Source organism: Mytilus trossulus, chromosome 10 (assembly GCF_036588685.1).
Source record: "Mytilus trossulus isolate FHL-02 chromosome 10, PNRI_Mtr1.1.1.hap1, whole genome shotgun sequence".
Classification (NCBI taxonomy): Eukaryota; Metazoa; Mollusca; class Bivalvia; order Mytilida; family Mytilidae; genus Mytilus; species Mytilus trossulus.
In genome coordinates, this window is record NC_086382.1 from 29092031 (window position 1) to 29119377 (window position 27347).

At 31.3% G+C, this 27347-nt stretch overlaps 1 protein-coding gene across 26 annotated transcripts in view; it reads right to left on the reverse strand.

The window, feature by feature from the left end:
- Positions 1-27347, reverse strand: part of LOC134687179 (diacylglycerol kinase zeta-like) — a 208664-nt gene that overhangs the window by 17736 nt on the left and 163581 nt on the right. For 16 of the 26 annotated variants that reach the window (XM_063547253.1, XM_063547248.1, XM_063547250.1 and 13 more), the window contains 15 exons: positions 21131-21369; positions 18966-19140; positions 17807-17877; positions 16451-16608; positions 15004-15059; positions 14047-14109; positions 12367-12440; positions 11009-11117; positions 9881-10080; positions 8421-8542; positions 6905-6940; positions 4234-4313; positions 3494-3554; positions 2263-2536; positions 1193-1261 (listed from right to left, as the gene is read on the reverse strand). In XM_063547253.1, coding sequence (XP_063403323.1) covers positions 1193-1261; positions 2263-2536; positions 3494-3554; positions 4234-4313; positions 6905-6940; positions 8421-8542; positions 9881-10080; positions 11009-11117; positions 12367-12440; positions 14047-14109; positions 15004-15059; positions 16451-16608; positions 17807-17877; positions 18966-19140; positions 21131-21369 — 1787 coding nt within the window. The remainder of the gene's footprint in view (positions 1-1192; positions 1262-2262; positions 2537-3493; positions 3555-4233; positions 4314-6904; positions 6941-8420; positions 8543-9880; positions 10081-11008; positions 11118-12366; positions 12441-14046; positions 14110-15003; positions 15060-16450; positions 16609-17806; positions 17878-18965; positions 19141-21130; positions 21370-27347) is intronic. The other 10 variants (XM_063547242.1, XM_063547245.1, XM_063547239.1 and 7 more) reach the window with 4 other exon arrangements.

Consider the following 27347-nt stretch of genomic DNA (forward strand, 5'->3'; position numbering starts at 1 on the left):
TTATTCTGATTTAATTGTGATAGATAAAGATAAAATAGTGTATTAGGAAATGCATGCTTTCTCTAGATTATAAATATTGAAAATTTGCAGGAAGTGGGATGAGTTGACAATAATTATGTGAGAATAATTTAATTTTAAACAAGTTTATCTAAGAAATAACCTTGACTTTTAAACAGAAAAGATGTTTATTTGATGAAATGGAATTACAACTTTTTATTGCATTATGTTAACTGCATTGTTATATTATAATATCATCATATATTTAATATGAAACACTTTGTTAATACAAAAAAATAATCCGTAAACAGTTGTCCCAATTAACCCCACACAACACTTTTAAAATAAGAAAAAGAAATAAAAATACAAAAAGAGTAAAAAACAATGTGCATTCACTAATCCAAAGTAAGAGAAATATTATTGATTATCTCCCTTTGTAAATAAAGTGTCACTTATCTCCCTTTGTAAATAAAGTGATTCACTTATCTCCCTTTGTAAATAAAGTGTCACTTATCTCCCTTTGTAAATAAAGTGATTCACTTATCTCCCTTTGTAAATAAAGTGTCACTTATCTCCCTTTGTAAATAAAGTGATTTGTTTATCTCCCTTTGTAAATAAAGTGATTCACTTATCTCCCTTTGCAAATAAAGTGATTCACTTATCTCCCTTTTTAAATGAAGTGTTTCACTTATCTCCCTTTGTTAATAAAGTGATTCACCTATCTCCCTTTGTAAATAAAGTGTTTTACTTATCTCCCCTTGTAAATAAAGTGATTCACTTATCTCCCTTTGTAAATAAAGTGATTCACTTATCTCCCTTTTTAAATTAAGTGTTTCACTTATCTCCCTTTGTAAATGAAGTGTTTCGTTTATCTCCCTTTGTAAATAAAGTGTTTCACTTATCTCCCCTTGTAAATAAAGTGATTCACTTATCTCCCTTGTAAATAACAAGATTCACTTATCTTCCTTTGTAAATAAAGTGATTCACTTATCTCCCTTTGAAAGTAAAGTGATTCATATAAAAATCTATTATTTTCATTTCTTTCACCCATCAATTTTAAGAGTAAGATTCTAAAGCCTGTTAAATCTTCTAGCTCTACTAGCTGCCCATTAAACAAATGTTAAAAATCCCATTTCCACACATTTAGAGTGAGAAAGCCACACAACATCAAAATTTAAGAGGGATATTAACTGACCTGCCGTTTGTACTCCCAGGGACAGTTAGTGAGTTTTGTCCCTCATATGATATCCTAACATCAGAGATTCTGATTGTGTTATTAGGAAGAAATAAGTAAATATGTTTTAACTTGCCTTAAACATTCAAGCATAACATACAAATATGAAAACTGTTACCAATTTACTGAATTTCATTTTAAATGACAATCTTATTAAAGTATAATAAGCAAACTTTGGACTCTTATAGAAACATGGCTTTGTGTTATACTTGAGTAATTCTAAATTCCCCCAGCAAGTTGTCTTATCTTTTTATAAATGACCATGTGGTTCCCTTTCTTTTATAATTTTTTTGTATATGATGTCACAATATTTTAATCCTTACATCCTTATATTTTAATCAAGACTGCATAACAAAGGCAACACTGCTTAATTTATATGTTAAATAGAAAAATTCCCAACTTTTGCACAGAAAAATCTCAAAAAAATGTCAAAAAGATCTCAATTTTTGCAAAATTTATCTGAGAATAACAAGAACGATACCAATTTGTAGCAGTATTAAAATAATTCCTAAATAACAGCAAATTTTGATATTAACAATTATAGACATGTAAGCATTTTGATGTAAAGACCGTGGTACTGGATACTGGATTTGAGAAGATATGTTCACTCTCAACATTTAAATTTGAAATATTCAAAAAAGGTTCAAAGTTTAAATTTTAAGATCTAACTGTTTCAATTTAGAATAAAATATTGTCTTTCACTTGTTGCAGAGGTAGGATTTGGATTTCAAAATTTTTTCATCCCTTTCATAAATTTTTTCCCCCAGATTTTTTTTGATTCTGGTGATATTTCAGAGTTTTTATGGTCATGACCATTTTTCTTCCCTCTCATTACCTTTTAATCATACTTCTTTTATTTGACCAAAAATATCATTTTAAGTACTCTTTTATCTTTTAAATCTTTGTCTAAAAATAAATATGAAATTTGCTTTCCAATTCTAACATTGTAACATGACATAAATTCACATTTATATACATAGACCTTATATTCTTTTAGTTTAAATTATGAAAACAACAAACTATATCCTTACCCAGGTGACTTTGGTGGCGTAACTGGCATGGAAAACGTGAACACTAAATCCTTATCTTTACTGAAATTATTTTCAACACAACAAAGTTTGTCGGAAGATGGTGTCACAATGTCTGACGGTGTAAAGGCCTCTGATGATGTCGACACTAATGTATTGCCTCGTTGACTTTGTAAATCCGGATCAAGAATGTACAAATCTTCCGAGGAAATGTCTGTTATATAATGTAAATGTTCCTGTGCTCGGTCAATACGGAAAAATCTTTCAGCTGTTGTAGCTGAAAAAGATGGTTCAAATTCTTCAAAATGTCTCACTCACTGTCTGTTAATATATACCGGTATACATAAATTGACATAGTTTCCCTTTGTTTGATGTTTTTGAGCTTTTGACTTTTTTTATCAATTTGATAAGGGACTTTCCATTTTTAACTTTCCTAAGTGTTTGGTATTTTTGTGATTTTACTTTTCCAGGATAAACTCTTTGGAAATTTGTTCACTATAGGAGTATTGTTTCTTTTCTTTAAGGTGGTACCCAACACTTTCACTAACATTAATTTGGCTCGTTTAATTTACATAAAATTTTGACAAAGTATTTACTTTGACCCTTTGACAAAAACATAAAAAAAATTGAACCAACCTTTTAATCAGAACAATTACACTGGTTATATAGCAGTTTGACAAACACTTATTTTGATCATTGAGAAGCTTAATATTCCCTTGAAACATTAAAAAGTTCTGCTGATTTTACAGAGTTATCTCCCTGTAGTGTTAGGTTCCAACTTAAGCAGAACTAATTCTCTCTCTCTATTTCTTAGAATTATCTATTTTAAACTAAAACCTGAAGCTTTTGTTTGACTGCACCAGAGAATTTGTCTTATTTATTTGTAGAAAATATAGATTCTTGAGATCATCCCCAGTTTTTGATAGAGTTTGTGTTACATTCAGTCTTAAGTATTCTAAATTGTTTCATGTATACTATTATTATTTGTCAGTTTGAAATTTTCTTTTAGCCATGGCATTGTCAGTTTATTTTCAATCTATGATTTTGAAAGTTCCTCTGGTATCTTTCGTCCCTCTAATGCATCCATGTAGCTTCAACGTTCACACCACATTTTTGTGACAAACAGAACAGTATATAGGCATAAAAAGAGTTAAAAAATCCCATATTGAAAATATTAATACAGAAAGACACACAACTAACAATTATTTTCACTCGGCCTTATGCCTATACTTACAGTCTAGAAAGCACCATTTTGGAGAAAGTTTATTAACTGTAAATGTTTCATCGGAATCACTCTACAATTGAAAAACTCAAAAATTCAGTATACATGGTAAAATATGCAGTTTTATGTGAACTATTTATGTCTTAAGATTAAGCTAGTGAAAATAGGGGTCTTGGAAGATAAGTGGTCTGAGTAGCTCATCTTCTGTATTACAAGCCTATCAAAACAGAGGTTGTGAGTTCGACCCCCTACACAGGTTTGACTACAATTTTTCAAATGACTTGGATGGTCATTGTTTTTGCCAAAAGTCATTGTTCTTTCACCTAGTACTGACCCAATCAAAATATTCAATCCTGATGAGAGTGGTATTAAACACCAACAATTAATCAATCAAATAAAAAGCCTTTCTTTTAAAACATAAAAAAAACCCAAACACAACATAACACCTAATGGAATTTGATGCCAGTCATACCAGTGAGAGGTTTTGCTAGCTATAAAACAAAGTTCAATCAATCATTTTGATCATAAGGAAGTGTCTGAACAAGTCAGGAATATAACATGTGTTTAAGATGTTTATTTTTCAATTTCTTAAGGGACATTTTGTTTTGAATTTTTCTTGGATTCAGAATTTTTTTCATTTGACTTTTCCCTATTCTTGCTAATATAAGCATAGCTACTTGTTTCTTAAACATTTAAGAACAAAATTTTCCATCTACCCAAATTGGTTTAAATGTTATATATCTTATACAAACCTGATGTAATTTGTTGATAATCTGTCGAACCTGTTCTAAGTCGGCATTATTATCCACTACTATCAGACCAAGTGGTACAGCTGTCAAAAATTAGGCAAAAAATTGGATTAGTACAAAAAAATCACCACTATTTATTGAAATCCAGTGCTGATGAAAATTTGGAAAACTGAAATATCTAACATTGAAATTCTTTATATAACACAATCTATATAACAACATTAAACTTCATAAATAAATCATTTTTTTGTATTATTCCCTGAATGACATATGAGTACTGTAAACTAACTTATTTACGTGTGCAATTTTTTTCGGTAAAATGCAAAAAAAGGTCTCGAGGAAAATAAGTTCGTTCACAGTAAGTCCAGCGTACAAATCAAATATTTCCTACATGTGTTTAATTCAAATGATGTATAAACTGCAATCAGACTGGAAAATGTCTCAAAGTGATTCTATTCCAAGCAAATATTCATAAAACAGAAGATGTGGTATGATGTTTGTTTATAAATACAAGATACACAGTTCCCACTGGTCTTTTCTTCAATCCATTTGAAATACTAAAGATTCAATTATTTTGTGTGACCAATTTATGTGGATTGAGGAATAAAAGTTATGGAGTAAAAGATATTTAATTTTGTGGTTTTGTCAAAGTCTGCATGCATATATGAGCCTATATAAAATTAGTGCACAATTGAACATTTAAATCATGGTTTTTGGGCGCCCCAAAAAATTGATATAACCCAAACAATAATGAATATACAGTGAAATATAAAGATACATATAAAAAAATATATAAAACATTTTTCCGGACAATGTTTAATAAGCAGTTCTAAATTTCACTTTTTGAAGCTTTTGACAATTATTATGAGAGCAACAGTCAGTTTCAAGCTTTAGACAATTGTATTGAAAGCCTTGTAAAGCCTGATTTAAAACAAAACTTGATGTTCAAATAAATCTGTATAGCACAATATATTATATTATTTATTCAATTTTATTGTTTTACAGCAATTATGTAGGCACAATTAAAAGAAAACTCTTGATACTTCGAACCACCACCATACAATTATTTCTGCATTATCTATTCCTAGCATTACCTCCACCCTTCTCCTATGATTCATTTAAGTAACAGATTTAATGTTCAATCTATCATTTGGCCTCTGCAGGATTTTATCCATATTAAATTAATCACAAATTATTCCTGCTTAAGCATTTTTAAAGAAGCATTTGGCCTTTAAAGGATTTTTATCTACATAACATTAACCAAAAATTATACCTGCTCACTTTTAGGCAAAATAGGACCTTATGCATCTCAATACATGTGTTTAAATGAAATGTTTACTCCTCTGAATAAGTATTAATGTTCGGTGTGAGCCAAGGCTCCTCGTTGAAGACCGTAATAATGGTTTACTTTTCCAAATTGTGACTTGGTTGGAGAGTTGTCTCATTGACACTAATACCACATTTTCTTATATATCTAATAAGTCTAAATAATTGAGTTTTATAAGTTGATAAAAAAAAAACCCTGCAAGCCATTGAAATCAAAATTATCATTCAAGAACAACACTTAGAATTTAATCTTTAATTTTATAGGTTATTTTAACTCAAGTTCCATCAGACCTTATTTTCAGTGACTTTCAATTCTTTTCACAGCTTTCAAACATGTATAACTCAAGTGTTTAATTTCAAATATATAGTTCCTTTGCACTTTTTACATAGGTATTTTTTGTTAATTACCAGTAAAAATAAATAAAACAGTATATTTTAAACCGTGGTTATTGTATATGTGAAACATATCTGTTATACAACTAGGTTTGTGTTTGTGAAAAAAATGGTTATACAGTGAAAAGTCTTATGTAGTGGTACAAGTTTGGTTTGCAGCAAAAAAAAATTAGCCCATGTTATGTTAAATCCTGTTAAAAAAATCAACTTTTAAACTTTTATTAAGATTTGCAGCAAACTGTTACAATCGCAAGACAATGTTATAAACACTACATGTGATAATACTAAAATCATAAAATATTTATCCAAAAAAAAATTTGATTGAATGAACAATTTTCTATACTATTTTTTTTTATTATCTTATAATAGACTTGAATGAAGATTGAATACATGGACTTATAGTTTCCTATCAAAGGTTTTTTACCAAAAAAATACAACTATTTTTTTCAACGTATTTTCTTGATTTAGGGGGATGAAAAGGGGTTGCGTACTATACACAACTGCATATTATATATGGATGAATACGGTATGTAATCCTGAAATAGACAAAGGTTTGTAAAATTCTATTTTTTTTCTTATTTTTTTTTAAGAAACAAAAATCTCTCTTAATGTTCCCTTTAAAAAATCAATTGTCAATGTCAAGGAATCTTGTGAAACTGTCATACAAGTGAGAAGTTTAGCTAGTTATAAAACCAGGTTTAATCCACCATTTTCTTAATAAATGCCTGTACTTTGTTTGCATTAGTTATCATTCATTTGTTTGATGGGTATATGAGCTTTTTTTTTTTTTTTTTAACAAATTTTCAGTTTATAGAATTTTCCACAGAGTTCAGTATTTTTATTATTTTACATTTTTCAATATTATCACATGAGTATCAATCAACATGTTACAAACTTGGTTATGATATATTAATATGGGGATTATACACATAGATAAGCAGTTTGTAAAAATAACCTTTTTTTTCTTTTCGCACTTTGTCTGCCATATTATCTACAATGAGTATGTATATCTCTGTTACCACACGACAGACAAACCAAAATGTAGATCAAATGTAAAATGAATGATTGTTGGTTGCTTAATGTCCAGTGGCAAATATATTTCATGCATATTCAGGACGACAATGTAAAATGTAATTGGACTGAATGTTTAAAGCTATTTTCCTAATGCATGTTGTTAATAAAATTGTTGTGCTTGCCTGCTTTTTTGTATAAATGTTGTCTCAAGCCTCCAATACTGAATTAAGCCCTGCTTATATTTTGATTGCAGATGTCTTTCTAGCTTACAAATTCAAGCAAACATTTAAACTAACGAAGCAAGCAAGTGAAACAAACCTTCAAACTACATGCATTCGGAAAATAGCTGTAATGTTATCAATAACTATCTAGTTCATATATATATTGTATTCATATTTATATTTTTGCCTGGTAATATACATAAATAAACATTTACTGATTTCCAAAATCTTTGCTTAGCAAACTGAAGTCAAATCTTTATGTGTCATATTTTGGACTAAATATAAAAAAAAAGATGTGGTATGATTGTCAATGAGACAAATATCTGTTCTACATGTGGTAGAAATTAATATAAAATTCAATTATTATACAACTTTAAATATTATTTTCAGTATAATTTTATAAAATAAATGTTATCCTGAAAAAAAAACTTACTACTATAGCACTTACCTTATCTGATAACAACTTACCTTGAAACTTAAATTTCCTGACACTATCATTTTTAGGGGAAATATATGTAATGAAATATTTCAATGAAGCTTTAATTTGAAACAGCTTTTACATGGTACAATTTCTTAGTATGGAAACAATTTAACATTGATTGTTGTATTGCATTATAGTGGCAAATATTAGCACTGAAGAAAAATAATACATCTTATAAAATAAAATATAAAATTGAATCTGACAAAATTTGAAAAAAAATGTTTTATCAAATACCCAAAGAAAATGCTTAAAATAGACAATAGCAGAAAAAAATAGATCTTATAGACGTTTTTTAATTTTAAAATTAGAAATAAGAAAATAACCTTCAATTATAAGGAAGATTAATATTGCTTGATCAAGTAAATATATTATCAAAATAATTTTTTAACTTTGTTCATAATTTATTTCCACAATAAAATTGCTTGAAATAATTTAAATAATTTTACTATATATGTATGTATACGTTATACATCTTTATTTATATTTTTGATTTGCATAATCAAAAGAGTTAATATCAACAACAAAATATCAAAAATGTTATTATAAAAAGTAGCATGACTGCAGTCCTTTATCCTACTACACAAATAGGAAATACATGTAAAGACAAATTGTACCATGCAAAAATCTTATTAAATTGCTATAAGCTAAATGATTGGGGATGTTAGTGCAGTGAGTATTAATAAAATTGGGAAGCACGGCAATCTATAAACCGCATGCTGGTACCGATATATAAATAATATCATTCCGTCACTTACAAGCCTCGCGTAACTTGTCTTTGTCGTAATGTAGCATTTCATAATCTGCCATACTGATACGACTCACTTGTATCCTCAACCTTTCTGGCATGGAGGGTGGACTGAAAAAAGCCAATTCAGGACTATAGATGGACTGAATCAGTCTGCTAGCAAGGAGTTTGCATCCAAATATCAATTAAAATAGAAAAATAATAGAAAGCTAAGGTGGTACTCAACACTTTGATTAAAATAAATTTGGCTGGTTTAATTTTCCTCAAATTTTGACAATATATTTACTTTGTACTTTTGACAAAAAATTAAAAATTTCAAAAAAAATAAACCACACACTTAATTTTGAAAAAAAAAATTTAAATATATGGCAGTTTGATAAACACCAATTTGAAAGAAAGAAAAAAATCAATTAAAACTTTTATCTGATTTTTACAGAGTTATCTTCTTGTAGTGTTATGTTCCACCATAAAATAAAAATATCAAGAAAAAAAATACAAAAATTCAAATACTGAATAGAAAAAAAGTAAAATTATCTTTTCTTTAACTTTTGTTTTTGTATTTTGATAAAAAAAAAAGTGATTACAAAATAGGAGGAATTCTGATAATTTACATTTTATTGCAAACTCCTCAAATGACAACATATACTAGAAGATTTGTTGTTAATTATCAATGTTAATCAACTTATTTTCATTTACAATTTTCTCATTAAGCTCTCATCAAATACATGGCACTTGTTTTTGGTTGGTGATAACTCATTTTCTTGATGTGGTGGATAATACAAATAAAGATACAAATTTGATAAATTCTGGTTATTTTTCTACTCAACAAAGTGCCAGTAATAAGCCATTTGTGAAAATTAGCTATTATATGTTTACTGTATATGAAAATGAATATTCATAGCAAAACTGACTTTCCTTTTAGTTATACATGTATTTACAGAAAACTGTTTATTTATTTCATAAAAAAAAAAAATTAAGGGTACAAACTTCATACGATGAAAAAAACAACAACTTTAAAATTGCTTAACAGGAAGTCTTGGTAGAAGAAATTTAAAATAATATCAAGAATAAAATTATGCTCTTATATGACAGGCTTTAATGTTGTATAAAGATACAGCATCTACCTTATATAGCTATATATCTGAATTCACATTTTTTCTTTCTTTTTCTTTAAGTAATTTTTAGACCATCTATGTATATACTGTGGATTCATTTATTTTTCGTGGGTATCAAATTTCGTGGTTTGAGGAAAACTTACATATTCGTGGATATTTAATTTCGTGGTTTTGGCAAAGTCTACACTCATTCCTTTACAAAATTTGTATTTCGTTGAACATTTGAATTCGTGGTTATCCTGTACCCACAAAATCCACGAAAATTGGTATCCAACGAATATTAATGAATCCACAGTAGTACTGAGTAGGCAAGCAGGTTAATTTTAATAATGTAAAACAAGCAAAAATGACTTACTCGTTTGCTATCGGCATGGATCCTCGTCGCTTGGGTTTCATGATCATGTTGCCTTGACCTTTCATTTTGACCTGTATAACAGATGATTTCAGTCGACAAGGTTCCCCATCAACCTGCATTGCTATAGATTTCTTTGTAATCAATTTCACATGACTACATTGGCATATCCTGTCTCCGTGTCCTCCCATGTATAAAGTGGCCTAGAAAAAACAAGAATATTTCCATAGTACACGGATGACCCACTTGCACTACAATTTTCTATGTTCATTGTATTGTGAAATTGAGATAAAAAACTCATTTCGCATTAACATTAGAAAGACCATATCATAAGGAACATGAGTTAATTGTATTTCAACTTCATCAAAAACTACATCCAGCAAAACTTTAACCTGGAGCGGGACAGACGACAAACAAACAGACACATAGACTAGAAAACATAATGCCCATAAATGGGTCATAAAAATAATAATAATTCTTATATGATTTGCATATAAGAAAATACGTCAACTTACTTTAAACCAACTTATTTTCACGGATACTTTATCTTGTGTGTTTACCCTTTCTTCTCAATTGAGCAGCTATTTAATTTCACGGTTTTGTTATTTACTTGTTGTGGATTAATAAGAAAAGATCCAAGTTTAACATATTCACAACAATTTATATTAGCGTTACTTTTCTACTCATGAAAGACGCAAAAATAAATCGCTCCCAAAAATAAAGTTGGTTTACAGTATTTGGTCTAAAGGGTTTAGGTAGTAGCTCACAACATCAATTATTTTTCAATAGATACAGACAGAACTACTTTTTGTAACTACTGTAAGCAAGACGGCAGAGATCATGACGTAATCCAATTTGACTTTAAAACTGCATACCTATAAGCTATTTAACTGTACCCACAATTATTAAAAGAGGGTGGTAAAGGTTTTTTTTTATGAAACTGTTTTGCAATTTTTATTTCTTGTGCAGCCGTGAAAAAGGTTCCTTATTCACTGTGTTTCATGAAATTGGTAAAAAAAATCAATGGTCAAGAAAATTTAAATTGTTTGTTCATAATGGAATGGCAATTTTATTTCGCACTCTTCTGTGTAGATTATCCCCCTTTACGCCCATCTTACAACTATAACTTACAAGGGAGGAGTAAGTAAATCCAATCACCTCCATTTGTCCATCATCATGTCTTTGTGGATCATAACCTATTGCATTGGGGTTTCCCCATGGTGTTGTTCCACTGGAATATCTAAAAATAGACACAATGAATATGCAACATGTATTAATTGCATTTGAGTTTCCCCATGGTGTTGTTCCACTGGAATATCTAAAAATTGGCATAATTAGTCAAACAAAAGTTTCTAATTTGAAACATGTACAGCATTGGTGTGTCAGTACAAAATATTAATACTGTGGATTCAATCATTTTCGTGGGTCCCAATTTTTAAGGTTTTAGGAATACAAACTTAGAAATTCTTGGATATTTAATTGCATGGTTGTGCAAAGTCTGTGTTCATTCCTTTTGAAAATTTGTAATTCCTTGAAAATTTAAATTCATGGTTTCCTGTATCCACGAAAACTGGAATCCAACGAATATTGATGAATCCAAATATAATTGCTTTTGACATTATTTTCTTGACATAGCTATTTTGGACTTTATGTAAAGATATCTAGATCGAAGTTGAAGATTTAAAAGAAAATATAAAATTTCAAATGATTGATTGAATCAATCAGCCTTAAATATCCGAACTTCTACATAATTAGTAAAAATAGTCAGTCCTCAGGATTTCACCACCAAAATTTTGCATAGGACTGATACAATTTTAGTATTTTCAATATATTTATAGTGAGGACCAGCAGATTTTTTTCAAGGACCACCAGGGGAAAAAAGATTTCGCGAACTCTGCTTCTAAATGATTTGATCTTTGTTGGAATGCTGTCACATTGGCAATGATACCACATCTAATTTTTATAATACTGCAAGTTTTTTTTATATATCTTCCACTTCTGTTTTTCTGAAATGCCAGGTGTTGTTGGTGATTGGAGTGGTCAGATCTACAGTCCAACATTTTTGGTATTTATCATAATTAATCCTATTCATATACATTTTGTGAAGAATTTCATTTTTTTCTTTGGGGTGTTGAAAATTTCACTTTTTTAACTGTGTTAAGGTTGTACCTAACACTACAGGGAGATAACTCTGTAAAGTCGGCTTAACGTTTTAATTACACTGTGTTGTAAAAGGAATATTAAGCTTCTCAATGATCAAAATTGGTGTTTGTCAAACTGCTATATAACTAGTGTAATTTTTCTGACAAAACGCTAGGTCCAAATTTTTGAAAATTTTATATTTTTGCTAAAGGGTCAAAGTAAATACTGACAAAATTTTATGAAAAAAAATTAAACGAGCCAAATTAATTTTAGTGAAAGTGTTGGGTACCACCTTAAATTAACTAATAACATTTTGTACATAGGTAAAATCGAACAACAATACGTACCTTGGAATGTTTAGAAATAACAAACAAATAATTTTTAACTCCTGGACTTTAGAAGTATAATCTTTACCATCACACTGTAAAATATACAATTATAATTCTTATGAATAAATAAGAAATAGATACATAATAATCTGTCCAATCATAAAAATTTTAAATAGTTCCTAGGCTGCCATTATCTTGAAAGTTTATCCCTCGCATTATGAAGGGATAAAATCATGATTATAATAACCAAGATTATTCGAAAATTTGAACGTGCGTCTGGCGTACTTAATTATTATCCTGGTACCTTTGATAATATAACTAAAGTATAGTATTTGGGGTTGACTCCACTGTGAATTGAAGCAAAAACCTCACACACTTGATTCAGGCATTCTACAATTTAACCCCAGAGGAAATTGAATAAGAACATTAGTCATGCAATGTTAGGTTTCTCATGAATTAAAAGCTTATTCTATGGGAATGGGTGTTTCTCATTATTGAAGGCTGAATTGTGACCTATAGATGTTTAAATCCATGTCATTTTCTTTTATGTGAATTAAAATTGTCTCATAGGAAATCATATCACATCTTATATTTATATTAAAACAGTTGTTACAATAGCAAGTTTAGACTATTCAGAACTGATGTCATAGGGTGAAACTTTGCATATTTATTTCTTAACTCTGATCCGTATTTAATTGCCTACATTAATTTGCAATGGTCAAGCATGTTAAGTACTTGTTATAAATTTATTGTTTTCATGAACTTTAGCTGACTGTCTGATTGACCCGTTAAATTTAATGTATGATGCAGTTTTAACTATAATCATTTCTAATTAGAAGCGGTATACTTTATGTTTCTGTTTGTTTATATTCTGTCCCTATAGTTGTGTGGTCTGGGGATGAATGATGATTTCATGTGTGAGAAAATGATGAAAAGTAGTGAAGGCCTTCACGATAATAAAAGTTGGTAAATGTTGAGATGCAGAAGAGTTGAGGATAGTTAATGAGAGCCAATGGATGTGTGTATATTTCAAACAATGTAAATTAATTGAAGTGTATATTTTTGAACCTGTTTATAATAAATATGTATATCTGAACGTGAGTCTATAAAGCCAGTGCCTTATATTAGCTCTGTGACATTGAAAACGAACTCACATATCATCCATTCTCTTTTCCAATAGCAATACTATAAGTATGTTTTGATAAGCAATTGTCAACACAATAGTCCTATTTTTAACATGAAAGAATGGGATTTATAAATACATATTCTACCACTCCATTTAGTGTGATCAGATATATATCCACTCAAGACAGCTCAATTTTCAGTTTTAAAACGCCAGGCTTGCTGAGTGTTGAAAATATCAAAAATCATACTGTCAAGAGTGGATACATATTGTATTGTAAGAGATTTGGTGGTGGAATCTGTTCCTAGACGAAATGCTGACAATTTGGAATGATCTGCAAAATGATGTGTTCCTTATAGGTGACAGCATTAGACAGTGTCACCTTTTTTCAAGATGCTACAATGGGATTTCAGAGAAGAGCAGACAAATTTGACGTCGTAATCAAATTTTGAACAATTGACAACAAACAATAACATATCGATTAAATGAAAATTTCAGAAATAAGATGTGAAAATTTGTTTGTTGGGAGAATAATAACGCTATTCATTAGAAATCAAACTTTAATCTATACTTACAATTAACTGTAAACTATCAGCTATATTTTTACAACTTCGTTTCAGAAAATCTTTACCCCCAGCCTGAAAATAATTATAACACAAACTATTTATAAAATTAAATATGGCAGTTATAGCCTTATTTCTATTTTTACATGGACAGTTCAACCAAAAGCTGCTGTTTGTCTTATATACCGTAAATTCAGAAATTATCCGATTATGTCATTTTGGACTAAAACGTGATTTCAATTTTTGTGATATTGTGAAAAATCCTGTTTAATTCATATAAAAAGGTTCAAAATAAGAGTCTAAATTAGTACGATATAACCCTGTCGCATATTTTTACACAATAACAGAAACATCGCAATAATTTCTGAATTTACAAATTACAGTATAATGTCAGATTGCTGGTACATGTAAAATGTTTCCAAACTGAAGCTTTTTTGCAAATTGGCAGTTACATTCCACATCTTCTTAAATCTCTTTTCTAATAATTCAATTTTGGATGTAACATGTCTTCTGATTGGCTGACGTTATTTTGTTATGAGCCCAAAGACATAATTTAGTCATGTGACCGTGACATCATCAACGTTTTTTAATGGTTTTCTACTGTTTAAAATGGAATTTAGAATTAAATTATAAGAAATGACTGTACTATTTTTTCTGTCTATTGGAAATAACATAAAAAAGTGTGGTGTACACTGTTGAATAACCCGCTACGCGCGTTATTCAGTGTACACCAAATTTTTTATGTTGTTTCTTCATAGACAGAATAAATACTACAGTCATTCCTTAATTATCCAAATTATTTAAGGGTATTCCTCATGTTTATTTGTCCAAGAAGTGAATATTTCTAGTTACTTTGTAGAAGAAAGCTGACTCACACTACTAACTGTTTTTTTTCTTTACATAATGGTAAATCATTCACAGAAGTATAAAATATCAGTGTCACATAAACTAGAAACAATTAAATCTTACCCCTGCATAGAACATTTTATTCCAAAATCTACTGTTAAATTTTTCTGGATTTGCTTCTGTAAAAGATAAAATAAAACTTTTACAAAAAATAGCACAATATATTTTTTATTTCCGAGACATTATAAAATGATAAAATAGACAACAATGCCCTTGATTATTTCTGAATTTACACAGTTACTAATTTCAAATTGATATATTTATAATCACAATGCTAATAGAATTTAAATCACTTTTTTGTTTGTATCATTAAACATATATTTTGCTTGAAGTTTGATGTCGTCTCACTTATATGACCTTGAGTTAACTAAGCACAAAATTGACATTGGTACTCATTTTTCAGAATTGAACCAATAGAAATACTGGATTTGGATGCTGAAGTACAAATTTTGTACTTGAAACACCAAAATCCTCACATTGACAAGTAACAGAACAGAAGGAAAATGAAGATCTGCTATTATTGTGCCTATTACTATTCTTCAGCTGTTATCTGCTCTTAGGTCAGGTTGTTGTCTCTTTCACATATTCCTCATTTCCAGTCTCAATTTTATTACAATCAATAAAACTAAATGCACTAACCTAATAGTATCTTATGTACAAGTATGACTTATAATTATAGATTATTGTTGATCATCTCAACGAGATTGGTTTCGTGCTTGAGCCGCTACGGTAAAAGCCAGAAAAGCAATCGTATTGAGATGACTAATGATAATCTGTTAATCACTATTTTACCTATGACAACGTTGTCAATTTCATTAGCAAAACCACGTGCCTCCTTAGTTTCTAGCAATAATTTTCCATCTCAAGCAAGTAGCATGATATGAAAAATTATAACAAACTAGATGTGTCAAAGCGACACGAATGGCCCCGTCCCAAAAAGTTGAAAAATCTGCAATTTCAATAACACATGTGAACACAAACATGATGGTAGTCTCATGATATGTTCTTAATTATAAATTAACTGTTAACAAAACTCCGATCAAAATGTGGAGGCCTATAGAAAAAAAGTCTGTATAACTGTGATTTTCAACAATTTTCAAAGTTGTTAACCCTAAATTTTGGCAAAAATAAATGGAGAGGAACAAAACTTAAACTTGATCTGTAACTCATCATTGTTAACTCACAAACCAAAAATCAGCCTAATATCTGAAGGCGTTTAGAAAAAAAGTGTGTATAACTGTGATTTTCAACAATTTATCAAAGTCCAAAGCCCGTAATTTCAGCAACAATTAGCGGAGTGGAACGAAACTTAAACTTATCTGTAACTCATCATGGTTAACTCACAAACCAAAAATCAGCCCAATATCTGCAGGCGTTTAGAAAAAAACTCTGTGTAATGGTTTGTTGCGGAATGACGGAATTTCGGACAAGGGTAAAACTATATGGCACCGACAACTTCGTTGCGGGGCCATTAAAAAGATCAAAGGAAAAATACACTAATTGTACTAACCTCTCGATTCATGGAATTCTAAAGCTACTTGTGCATCAGCACCTAAACTAAAATAATTGTTGAATATATCTAATGGAAGTTTCTCTGATAGACTTTCTTCACTATTGTTTATACTATCAGTCTCTCCGTCCTCATACGGACATGATTGTATATCCCATCTGAAAACAAAAATCAACAAATTTTATTACATTTGAATTTAATGCATGCTTATTATTTCTGTTTGTATCGTGTTTATTTTAACAGAATACTAAACTTTAGGTTTAAGGTGTAATACCACCAAATCATGGTACGTCCCATCCGGTGGTAAATGAAAATAGGTCGAAAAAATATTCCCTTGAATTTGACAGTTGTAGGTTATTAATCCTACATTTTATTGCAGTAAAACATATTTCATAAACATATGTCCTGGGAATTTCAAAGCATCATTATTTTTTTATTTGGGGTTTCTATAGAATATTTTGTTAACTTGAGGTCACATGGTTACTAAATCTTGTACACAGGTTAAATAAGGGGAGATTTTTGATTGGTTAACTTCAAGTGATGGTTATTTCCCCCCATTCTGAAAACATTATTCAGGTAGCGTCTAGATTCTACACACTTGGTAAAGGAGAAAACGAAAATATATGTTGACATTCATGCAATTGTGCAAGCAACATACAAAGAAACTTCTATTAGTTGATTACAATCATTCAAATTGTCACTAAATAAAGTCGTATGTTTAGGAATTGAAAAACTTGTTGCACAATAATCACATGGCAATTGTTTACATACACTTTCTACATTGACACACGATCATGTTATAAGCGCTTTTTAATTGGATGCAGCGAGTTTCCACTGCAACCAATGAAAATCATTACCTTGTGTCTCCAAAATTCTATCTTAATCTGCCAAGGGTGGAGAGGAGGGAAGTGGATCGTAACCCTTGGCTAGCGAAGATCATCATACTGCTGCAGCTTTAGTTCTCAATTGTTTAGGTATTTACTATATCCTGATTGTTTTGAATATATATGTTCTTCAGGTATCTGTTCTGGTATGTTTTCATTTCTCTTTCTTGTACAATGAATTATCATTTTAAAATATTGTACAGTGAAACCTGTTTAAACCGAACCTCTTCAGGACTTTAGATTTTGTTTGGTTTTGACCAATGTTTGTTTTTATCAGGTTCACAAGGCACATTAATTGATATGACAGTGCTTACAAACGTGTTTGGTTTATACTGGCTTCCGCTTTATACATGATTTGGTTTAGTCAGGTTTCACTGTATATATATCCTTTAATGGATGTTGCCTCATTGGCAATCCTACCATGCCACTTCTTTTTTAATGTGATAAATTTTAGCATATATAAATATTTTACCTATCTAACTGTACAACTTGGCCCTCTTCAACATAGTTTAGAATCTTTGATATAGGTTCATCAGTATATCCCTAGGGAGAGAAAACAAAACATGATAAAATTCATCAAAATTAGAGCTTCAAAGTTGGGTAAGTTTTGGAAACCTGATATCTTTTCCTATCTGGCCTCATTCTAAATCACAGTAATCTTAACAGGAAATTAAAATAATAAAGTGTCTTAATTCCAATAAGTTTTAAAGGAATCATTTATCAGAGGCTTGAAGTTAAAAATAAAATCAGCTTTGAATTTATGAACTGATATTTAAAAAATTCCTTCAAGGGATAAAAAAATATAATTTCCTAGATTTTCAATAAAAGACAATATATCTTATGACAGCATCAGGGCAAACATTTCTCAAGATCAATTTTCAGAGCATTTATTTTCATTTATGTAGAAGAAGAGATGCAATATCTGGGGAAATCAAAGAACTATCATATAACTATTGCGTAATACTTTTGTAAACCTTATACATTTGGATTTAAACTTTCGAAGAACAATTTATTCCCAAAAGGAAATTGCTGGATTCTTCAGGTTTTTCAATTTTTAATACTTCTTACTTTTTACACATTTTAATGATAATATTAAAGAACTAATTTACCAGTTTTGATTCATTTCTTTCCAAACTTCATTCTTTTTTTTTTATTGTATCTATGTTATAACTAAAGAAATACTGAAATTATGGTTTTTTTTATGAAAACGTGTGTTTAGAATTAGTTTCTAATCTGAAATAAACTATAAATGCAAGAATCAAGTTTTAGGCTTATGAAGACTTACAATAATAAAAAGACATCAAAGAGACAATAAAAACTCTTTAAGTCGTAGAAAGGCAACAATACCATAGTAAAATGCAAAACAAGTTGACAAGACAAGACATACAACAAATCATAAAACACTATAGACTGAGCAACACAAACCCCGCTAAAAACCAGGAAGATCTACAATTATTTAAGTGTCTTAAAGCATTTCATAGAAGATTCAGAAAATTTGTGAAGTATGCACTTATAAACACCGATATGTACATAAATATTTTAGTACAACAAGCATTATTGGTAGAGATGTAGAAATCAGAAGTACTTCCTGTACAGAGAGGCTTCCAGCAACAGGGGGACATACAACTTACCCCGCCCCAGTTAAGGGTTCTAGAGAGATCATTTCCAGTACCGAGAGGCATAATAGCGACAGGGGGAGCAGGATGTATCCCCAAACTGTCTATCACAGATAAGATCCAACCAACGGTACCATCTCCTCCACATGCCAGTATATGTAAATTAGGCACTTTTTTGTACATCTCGAGACTGAAAGAAATAATCAAATCATGTTATCTTTTATTACATGGAAAATTTATACAGTATGAATAACATGACTAAGGAGAAAGAAGTATGACAGAATTGTCAAAAAAACAACATTTGCCTTGCTATGCTTGAAACAATTTTTACCATTGCAGACAATAACTCCTCTTTCTTTAACTTCTGAAGTAAAAATATGAAAAGGCATCTAAAGTCATGGAAATTATTTACTTGTGTGCAAATGTATCAAGGGCCTAGGTGGCTGAGTGGTCTAAGTAGTTACTACTGTTATCACTAGCTAGTCAACACTGGGGTTGTGAGTTCGAACCCCCCTCGTGCAGGTGCACTTGACTCCAATCTTAATTGACTAGGATTGTCATTTTTCCTATTGAAGGTTGTGGTTTTCCCTGGGCACTCTGGCTTCCTCCACCAATTAAAACTGGCCACCACTAAATGGCCTAAATGTGGTGCTTAAAAGTGGCGTTAAAACACCAAATATCAATCAATCAAATGTATCAAACTAGAATGTGGTAACATTGGCATGCAGTGTCAATTCTTTGTAATTTTTCAATAGGGTGATTTCTACATAGGCACGACCAAGCTATTTTTTATTCTTTTGTTTTGGAGACTTGGTAGACAAATGTTTAATCTCTATACTGGTTGATCCAATCAATATATTTAAAACGAAAATATGTGGTTCTTTGTGTGTTGTTGTTGTGATTGATCATTTGTCTGGTGATTGGGTGAAACATAAAGTGAAATATTTATAAAAGAGGCATAGTTACATCAGTGGGTCACACAAGTGCATGCAACCTTTGACTGTTATCTATAGGAAAGTGTCTTAGTTGCACCAAAGCACCTTTTAACTAATGCTTTTACGTTATGTGATCATATATGTGTTATGATATTGACAAAAACATAACTTTGGTCGCAGCTCTGATTTTAAGTTTTATACAAGAAGTAAAGAAAGAAATTAATGTTCTTAGTACTTTTACATTAAATGCATAATCTTTTAAAACAATATCAGTGTTTGATTCATTTCAGCATTACTGTTGACATCAATTTCAGTTTAAAATATTCATTTTTCAACTAAAAGAATTACTGAATAAGCAGGTAATTTGGCATAATAATTACTGTTGAGACGAGATAGGCCAAAACTTACTTTTGCTTTTAAATTTTCATTTAAAATGCATTTGACAGGATGCGAAATGTATAAACAGTATAAATGTTCTGTTGTACCACTGTCCAAGGTTAAAAAGGGGAATGTTTGAGCCCTCATTAACATGTTTGAACCCCTAAGCATTCTGTTTATCGGGAGCCTGTAATTCAGTGGTTGTTGTTTGTTGCTTTATATCATATTTGTTTTTCAGTCATTGTTTTGATCATCAGACATGAATCTGGCCGTTAGTTTTCTAGTTTGTATTAGTTTACAATTGTCATGCACAGCCTTTAAAGCTAATATTCCAGTATGGATTTTGCTCATTATTGAAGGCTATAATGAGATTTCTACTTCATTTGGTCTCTGATCTGTTGGCATTCATACCACATCTTCTTATTCTTATTGTTATGTCCAAATGAGATTTGAATAACAGCACATAATTCTCAGTTCTAAACAAGTATGCCGCTTTGGCACTTTTTGCATGACATATGCATTTATTGTAAATGTTGCAAAAATTGTCTCTTAATGAGAAAGCAAAAAACAATTCTTGAAAATTCAACAAAAGTTCTGTGAATTATCTCCCTTGATCATTTATTTTTAAAAGTTCCTCAATGTATAACTGTAAACTAACTATTTTTTTGTGAGCAGAAAACTAATGCAAATATAAATCCTTGAAAGCTTCTAAACCTTAGACCTTTCCCTTCATAAATACATCATGGAAATAAGTAGAACATCTCAAAATTAAGTCACAAAGAAGTTGCCTAGAAAGGAGAATAAATTGTCCCATAAAAATAAATTGGTTTACAGTAGGTCAGTCATAAATAAAATACTTTTACGTACCCAAATCTTGGTCCACCTTGACTTAAATCAAACACCTGTCGAGGGTTTAACCACCAACAAAACTTATGTAAGAGTTTTGCCCCTTGGTTACCCCCACTTTTAGGATTAATGAAAACAAGAAGAGGTTTGAGTAGCGGTGAAGGGATTGGCTTGATAATAAATGGTCTGTGTTCTTCTTTTGCTTTTTTCTTCTTTATAGAAGATCGTCGTTTCTTCCGTAAAGAAGATTTGAAAGACCCCTGAAATAGAACAGCAATGTATAATAATGAGATTGTGAAAGGTAAAATTTTTATTATGAAGCTAATAATTTCAAAAATTACGATCAATATTTAAACTTTTATTGACAAAGATTAACAAATTCATCTTTAATTTTTTTCACTATAAGTTAAACTATATACAGTACATGAATTCAATATGCTTTTTCTAATGATTTTCCAAAAAAAAAAAGCTATGCTTCCATCGTTATGCACACATTATTCTAGTTAATAACCTTGGATTATTATGATATTGCTCAGTGGTATATCGTCTGTAAGAAGACTCTGTGAAACAACAAATATGACCTTGAGACCTCACAGAATGTACCACTTACATTTACTCAGAGGCAGATCCAGGGGGAGGGTTCTGGGGGTTGGAACCCCCCTTTTTTTTATGATCAATGCATTTGATTGGGGACACATAGTTGGGACTCCCTTTTCTCCTTGGTTGTGAATCCCCTTTTAAAAATGCCTGGATCTGTCCCTGTTACTAAACCCCTCTTAACATTCTGCATAACTTACATATATATTTGAAAGAAAAAAAAAACAGACAAAAATTGATCTGCAACTGACTTTTCAATAACAATATCTAATGGATACATTAATTTTTTTTTCACAAACCTCCTGTATCATTACAAGGGCAAATTAAGTGACTTTAAGAGATATAATCAACCTAACAAAGCTAATAAACTGGCTGGCAAGATCCTTTTATCCATTGTTCATTAGAAGACTTTTATAATTAAAGTCAGATTTTAATTAAAGCCCTACCATCAAAGGATGTATCATCCATTCATTGGTTCTTTTATTTTCATTATCCATTATCAAAACTGACAATAATATTATATTAAAGGGAATGGCAAAATCTGATCCTTCTCTGGTTTTACAATGTAGAACTTGAACAAGGTCATATTAAAATGTTGTTATTTTACCTAAATACCAAGTACAATTAGATCAAATATATACTTTAATTAAACAAAGAAGATTCAAGGTAGTTCAGTTGGACTCAAATAGTCTAGTTTTCAATAGCAGTTAGTAGCTATATATAGTGTATTGCCAACTTCTATAAATTTTTCATACAACTGACTATTACATGTAGGTTGTTGTAGGTTTTGTCGATAATGTTTTCAAGTTATAAAATACCCGTTAAAATCAGGCTATTAGTTTTCTCTCTTAACATTTTTGGGGTTTTTCTCATTGCTGAAGACCATATACTGCATGTGACCTGACCTCTAGCTGACCACATGTAAGTCCTTTGGTCTTCAGGGATAATAGTCTCCTTGTTCTTATGTGTATATATTGTCTGAATTCAAATATCTTTTCCATTTGTCTAGACCCTGAGTTTATTTCAATGAATTTTGGTACCATTGGAATTTTTCCAAATTCTTTTTTTTTTAATCCACTGTCTTTGGAAATTTCATAATCCACAATGTGACATTGAGTTCTTTTTTTAATTCCTCCTTCACTTTTTATACTAATTCCCTTTTGTACATAAATAATTCACGATGGTGGCACAATAATACTTTGATGTGGCCCCAGATTTTCCTCCTTTCACTTCACTTTTTATACTCACTTTCTTTTGTAGTTTAATAATCCAAAATGGTGGCACAACAATACTTTAATTTGGCCCCAGACTACACTGTTTATACTTACTTTCTTTGGTAGTTTTATAATCCACGATGGTGGCACAATAATACTTTGATGTGGCCCCTGACTGCACTGTTTATACTCACTTTCTTTGGTAGTTTTATAATCCACGATGGTGGCACAATAATACTTTGATGTGGCCCCAGACTACACTGGTTATACTCATTTTCTTTGGTAGTTTTATAATCCACGATGGTGGCACAATAATACTTTGATGTGGCCCCAGACTACACTGTTTATACTCACTTTCTTTGGTAGTTTTATAATCCACGATGGTTGCACAATAATACTTAGATGTGGCCCCAGACTACACTGTTTATACTCACTTTCTTTGGTAGTTTTATAATCCACAATGGTGGCACAATAATACTTTGATTGGGCCAGTGACTACACTGTTTATACTCATTTTCTTTGGTAGTTTTATAATCCACAATGGTGGCACAATAATACTTTGATTGGGCCAGTGACTACACTGTTTATACTCACTTTCTTTGGTAGTTTTATAATCCACGATGGTGGCACAATAATACTTAGATGTGGCCCCAGACTACACTGTTTATACTCACTTTCTTTGGTAGTTTTATAATCCACAATGGTGGCACAATAATACTTTGATTGGGCCAGTGACTACACTGTTTATACTCATTTTCTTTGGTAGTTTTATAATCCACAATGGTGGCACAATAATACTTTGATTGGGCCAGTGACTACACTGTTTATACTCATTTTCTTTGGTAGTTTTATAATCCACAATGGTGGCACAATAATACTTTGATGTGGCCCCTGACTGCACTGTTCATACTCACTTTCTTTGGTAGTTTTATAATCCACGATGGCGGCACAATAATACTTTGATGTGGCCTCAGACTACACTGTTAATACTCACTTTCTTTGGTAGTTTTATTATCCACAATGGTGGCACAATAATACTTTGATTGGGCCTCAGACTACACTGTTTATACTCACTTTCTTTGGTAGTTTTATAATCCACGATGGTGGCACAATAATACTTTGATTGGTCCCAAAACTACACTGTTTATACTCACTTTCTTTGGTAGTTTTATAATCCACAATGGTGGCACAATAATACTTTGATTGGGCCCAAGACTACACTGTTTATACTCATTTTCTTTGGTAGTTTTATAATCCACGATGGTGGCACAATAATACTTTGATGTGGCCCCAGACTGCATTGTTTATACTCACTTTCTTTGGTAGTTTTATAATCCACAATGGTGGCACAATAATACTTTGATGTGGCCCCAGACTGCACTGTACATACTCACTTTCTTTGGTAGTTTTATAATCCACTATGGTGGCACAATAATACTTTGATGTTGCCCCAGATTTTCCTCCTTTCACTTCACTTTTTATACTCATTTCCTTTGGTAGTTTAATAATCAATGATGGTGGCACAATAATACTTTGATGTGGCCCCAGACTGCACTGTACATACTCACTTTCTTTGGTAGTTTTATAATCCACGATGTTGGCACAATAATACTTTGATGTGGCCCCAGACTGCAATGTTTATAATAACTTTCTTTGGTAGTTTTATAATCCAAGATGGTGGCACAATATTACTTTAAATTGGTCACAGACTACACTGTTTATACTCATTTTCTTTGGTAGTTTAATAATCAATGATGGTGGCACAATAATACTTTGATGTGGCCAGTGACTGCACTGTTTATACTCACTTTCTTTGGTAGTTTAATAATCAATGATGGTGGCACAATAATACTTTGATGTGGCCCCAGACTACACTGTTTATACTCACTTTCTTTGGTAGTTTAATAATCAATGATGGTGGCACAATAATACTTTGATGTGGCCCCAGACTGCACTGTTTATACTCACTTTCTTTGGTAGTTTAATAATCAATGATGGTGGCACAATAATACTTTGATGTTGCCCCAGACTACACTGTTTATACTCACTTTCTTTGGTAGTTAAATAATCCATGATGGTGGCACAATAATACTTTGATGCGGCCAGTGACTGCACTTTTCATACTTACTTTCTTTGGTAGTTTAATAATCCATGATGGTGGCACAATAATACTTTGATGTTGCCCCTGACTGCACTGTTCATACTCACTTTCTTTGGTAGTTTTATAATCCACGATGGTGGCACAATAATACTTTGATGTGGCCCCAGACTACACTGTTTATACTTACTTTCTTTGGTAGTTTTATAATCCACAATGGTGGCACAATAATACTTAGATGTGGCCCCAGACTGCACTGTTTATACTCACTTTCTTTGGTAGTTTTATAATCCATGATGGTGGCACAATAATACTTTGATGTGGCCTCAGACTGCAATGTTTATACTTACTTTCTTTGATAGTTTTATAATCCATGATGGTGGCACAATAATACTTTGATGTGGCCCCAGACTACACTGTTTATACTTACTTTCTTTGATAGTTTTATAATCCACGATGGTGGCACAATAATACTTTGATGTGGCCCCAGATTTTCCTCCTTTCACTTCACGTTTTATACTCATTTTCTTTGGTAGTTTAATAATCAATGATGGTGGCACAATAATACTTTGATGTGGCCCCAGACTGCACTGTACATACTCACTTTCTTTGGTAGTTTTATAATCCAAGATGGTGGCACAATATTACTTTAATTTGGCCACAGACTACACTGTTTATACTCATTTTCTTTGGTAGTTTAATAATCAATGATGGTGGCACAATAATACTTTGATGTGGCCCCAGACTGCAATGTTTATAATAACTTTCTTTGGTAGTTTTATAATCCACGATGGTGGCACAATAATACTTTGATGTGGCCCCAGACTGCACTGTTTATACTCACTTTCTTTGGTAGTTTTATAATCCACAATGGTGACACAATAATACTTTAATATAGCCCCAGACTACACTGTTTATACTCACTTTCTTTGGTAGTTTTATAATCCACGATGGTGGCACAATAATACTTTGATGTGGCCTCAGACTGCACTGTTTAATACTCACTTCCTTTGGTAGTTTTATAATCCAGAATGGTGGCACAATAATACTTTGATGTGGCCTCAGACTGCACTGTTTAATACTCACTTTCTTTGGTAGTTTTATAATCCACGATGGTGGCACAATAATACTTTGATGTGGTCCCAGAAGGCACTGTTCGTACTCACTTTCTTTGGTAGTTTTATAATCCACAATGGTGGCACAATAATACTTTGATGTGGCCTCAGACTACACTGTTTATACTCACTTTCTTTGGTAGTTTTATAATCCACGATGGTGGCACAATAATACTTTGATGTGGCCCCAGACTGCATTGTTTATACTTACTTTCTTTGGTAGTTTTATAATCCACGATGGTGGCACAATAATACTTTGATGTGGCCCCAGACTACACTGTTTATACTCACTTTCTTTGGTAGTTTTATAATCCACGATGGTGGCACAATAATACTTTGATGTGGCCTCAGACTACACTGTTTATACTCACTTTCTTTGGTAGTTTAATAATCCAGAATGGTGGCACAATAATACTTTGATGTGGCCAGTGACTGCACTATTCATACTCACTTTCTTTGGTAGTTTTATAATCCACGATGGTGGCACAATAATACTTTGATGTGGCCCCAGACTGCATTGTTTATACTTACTTTCTTTGGTAGTTTTATAATCCACGATGGTGGCACAATAATACTTTGATGTGGCCCCAGACTACACTGTTTATACTCACTTTCTTTGGTAGTTTTATAATCCACGATGGTGGCACAATAATACTTTGATGTGGCCTCAGACTACACTGTTTATACTCACTTTCTTTGGTAGTTTAATAATCCAGAATGGTGGCACAATAATACTTTGATGTGGCCAGTGACTGCACTATTCATACTCACTTTCTTTGGTAGTTTTATAATCCACGATGGTGGCACAATAATACTTTGATGTGGCCCCAGAATACACTGTTTATACTCACTTTCTTTGGTAGTTTTATAATCCACGATGGTGGCACAATAATACTTTGATGTGGCCCCAGAATACACTGTTTATACTTACTTTCTTTGGTAGTTTTATAATCCACGATGGTGGCACAACAATACTTTGATGTGGCCAGTGACTGCACTGTTCATACTCACTTTCTTTGGTAGTTTTATAATCCACGATGGTGGCACAATAATACTTTGATGTGGCCCCAGAATACACTGTTCGTACTCACTTTCTTTGGTAGTTTTATAATCCACAATGGTGGCACAATAATACTTTGATGTGGCCCCAGACTGCACTGTTCATACTCACTTTCTTTGGTAGTTTTATAATCCACGATGGTGGCACAATAATA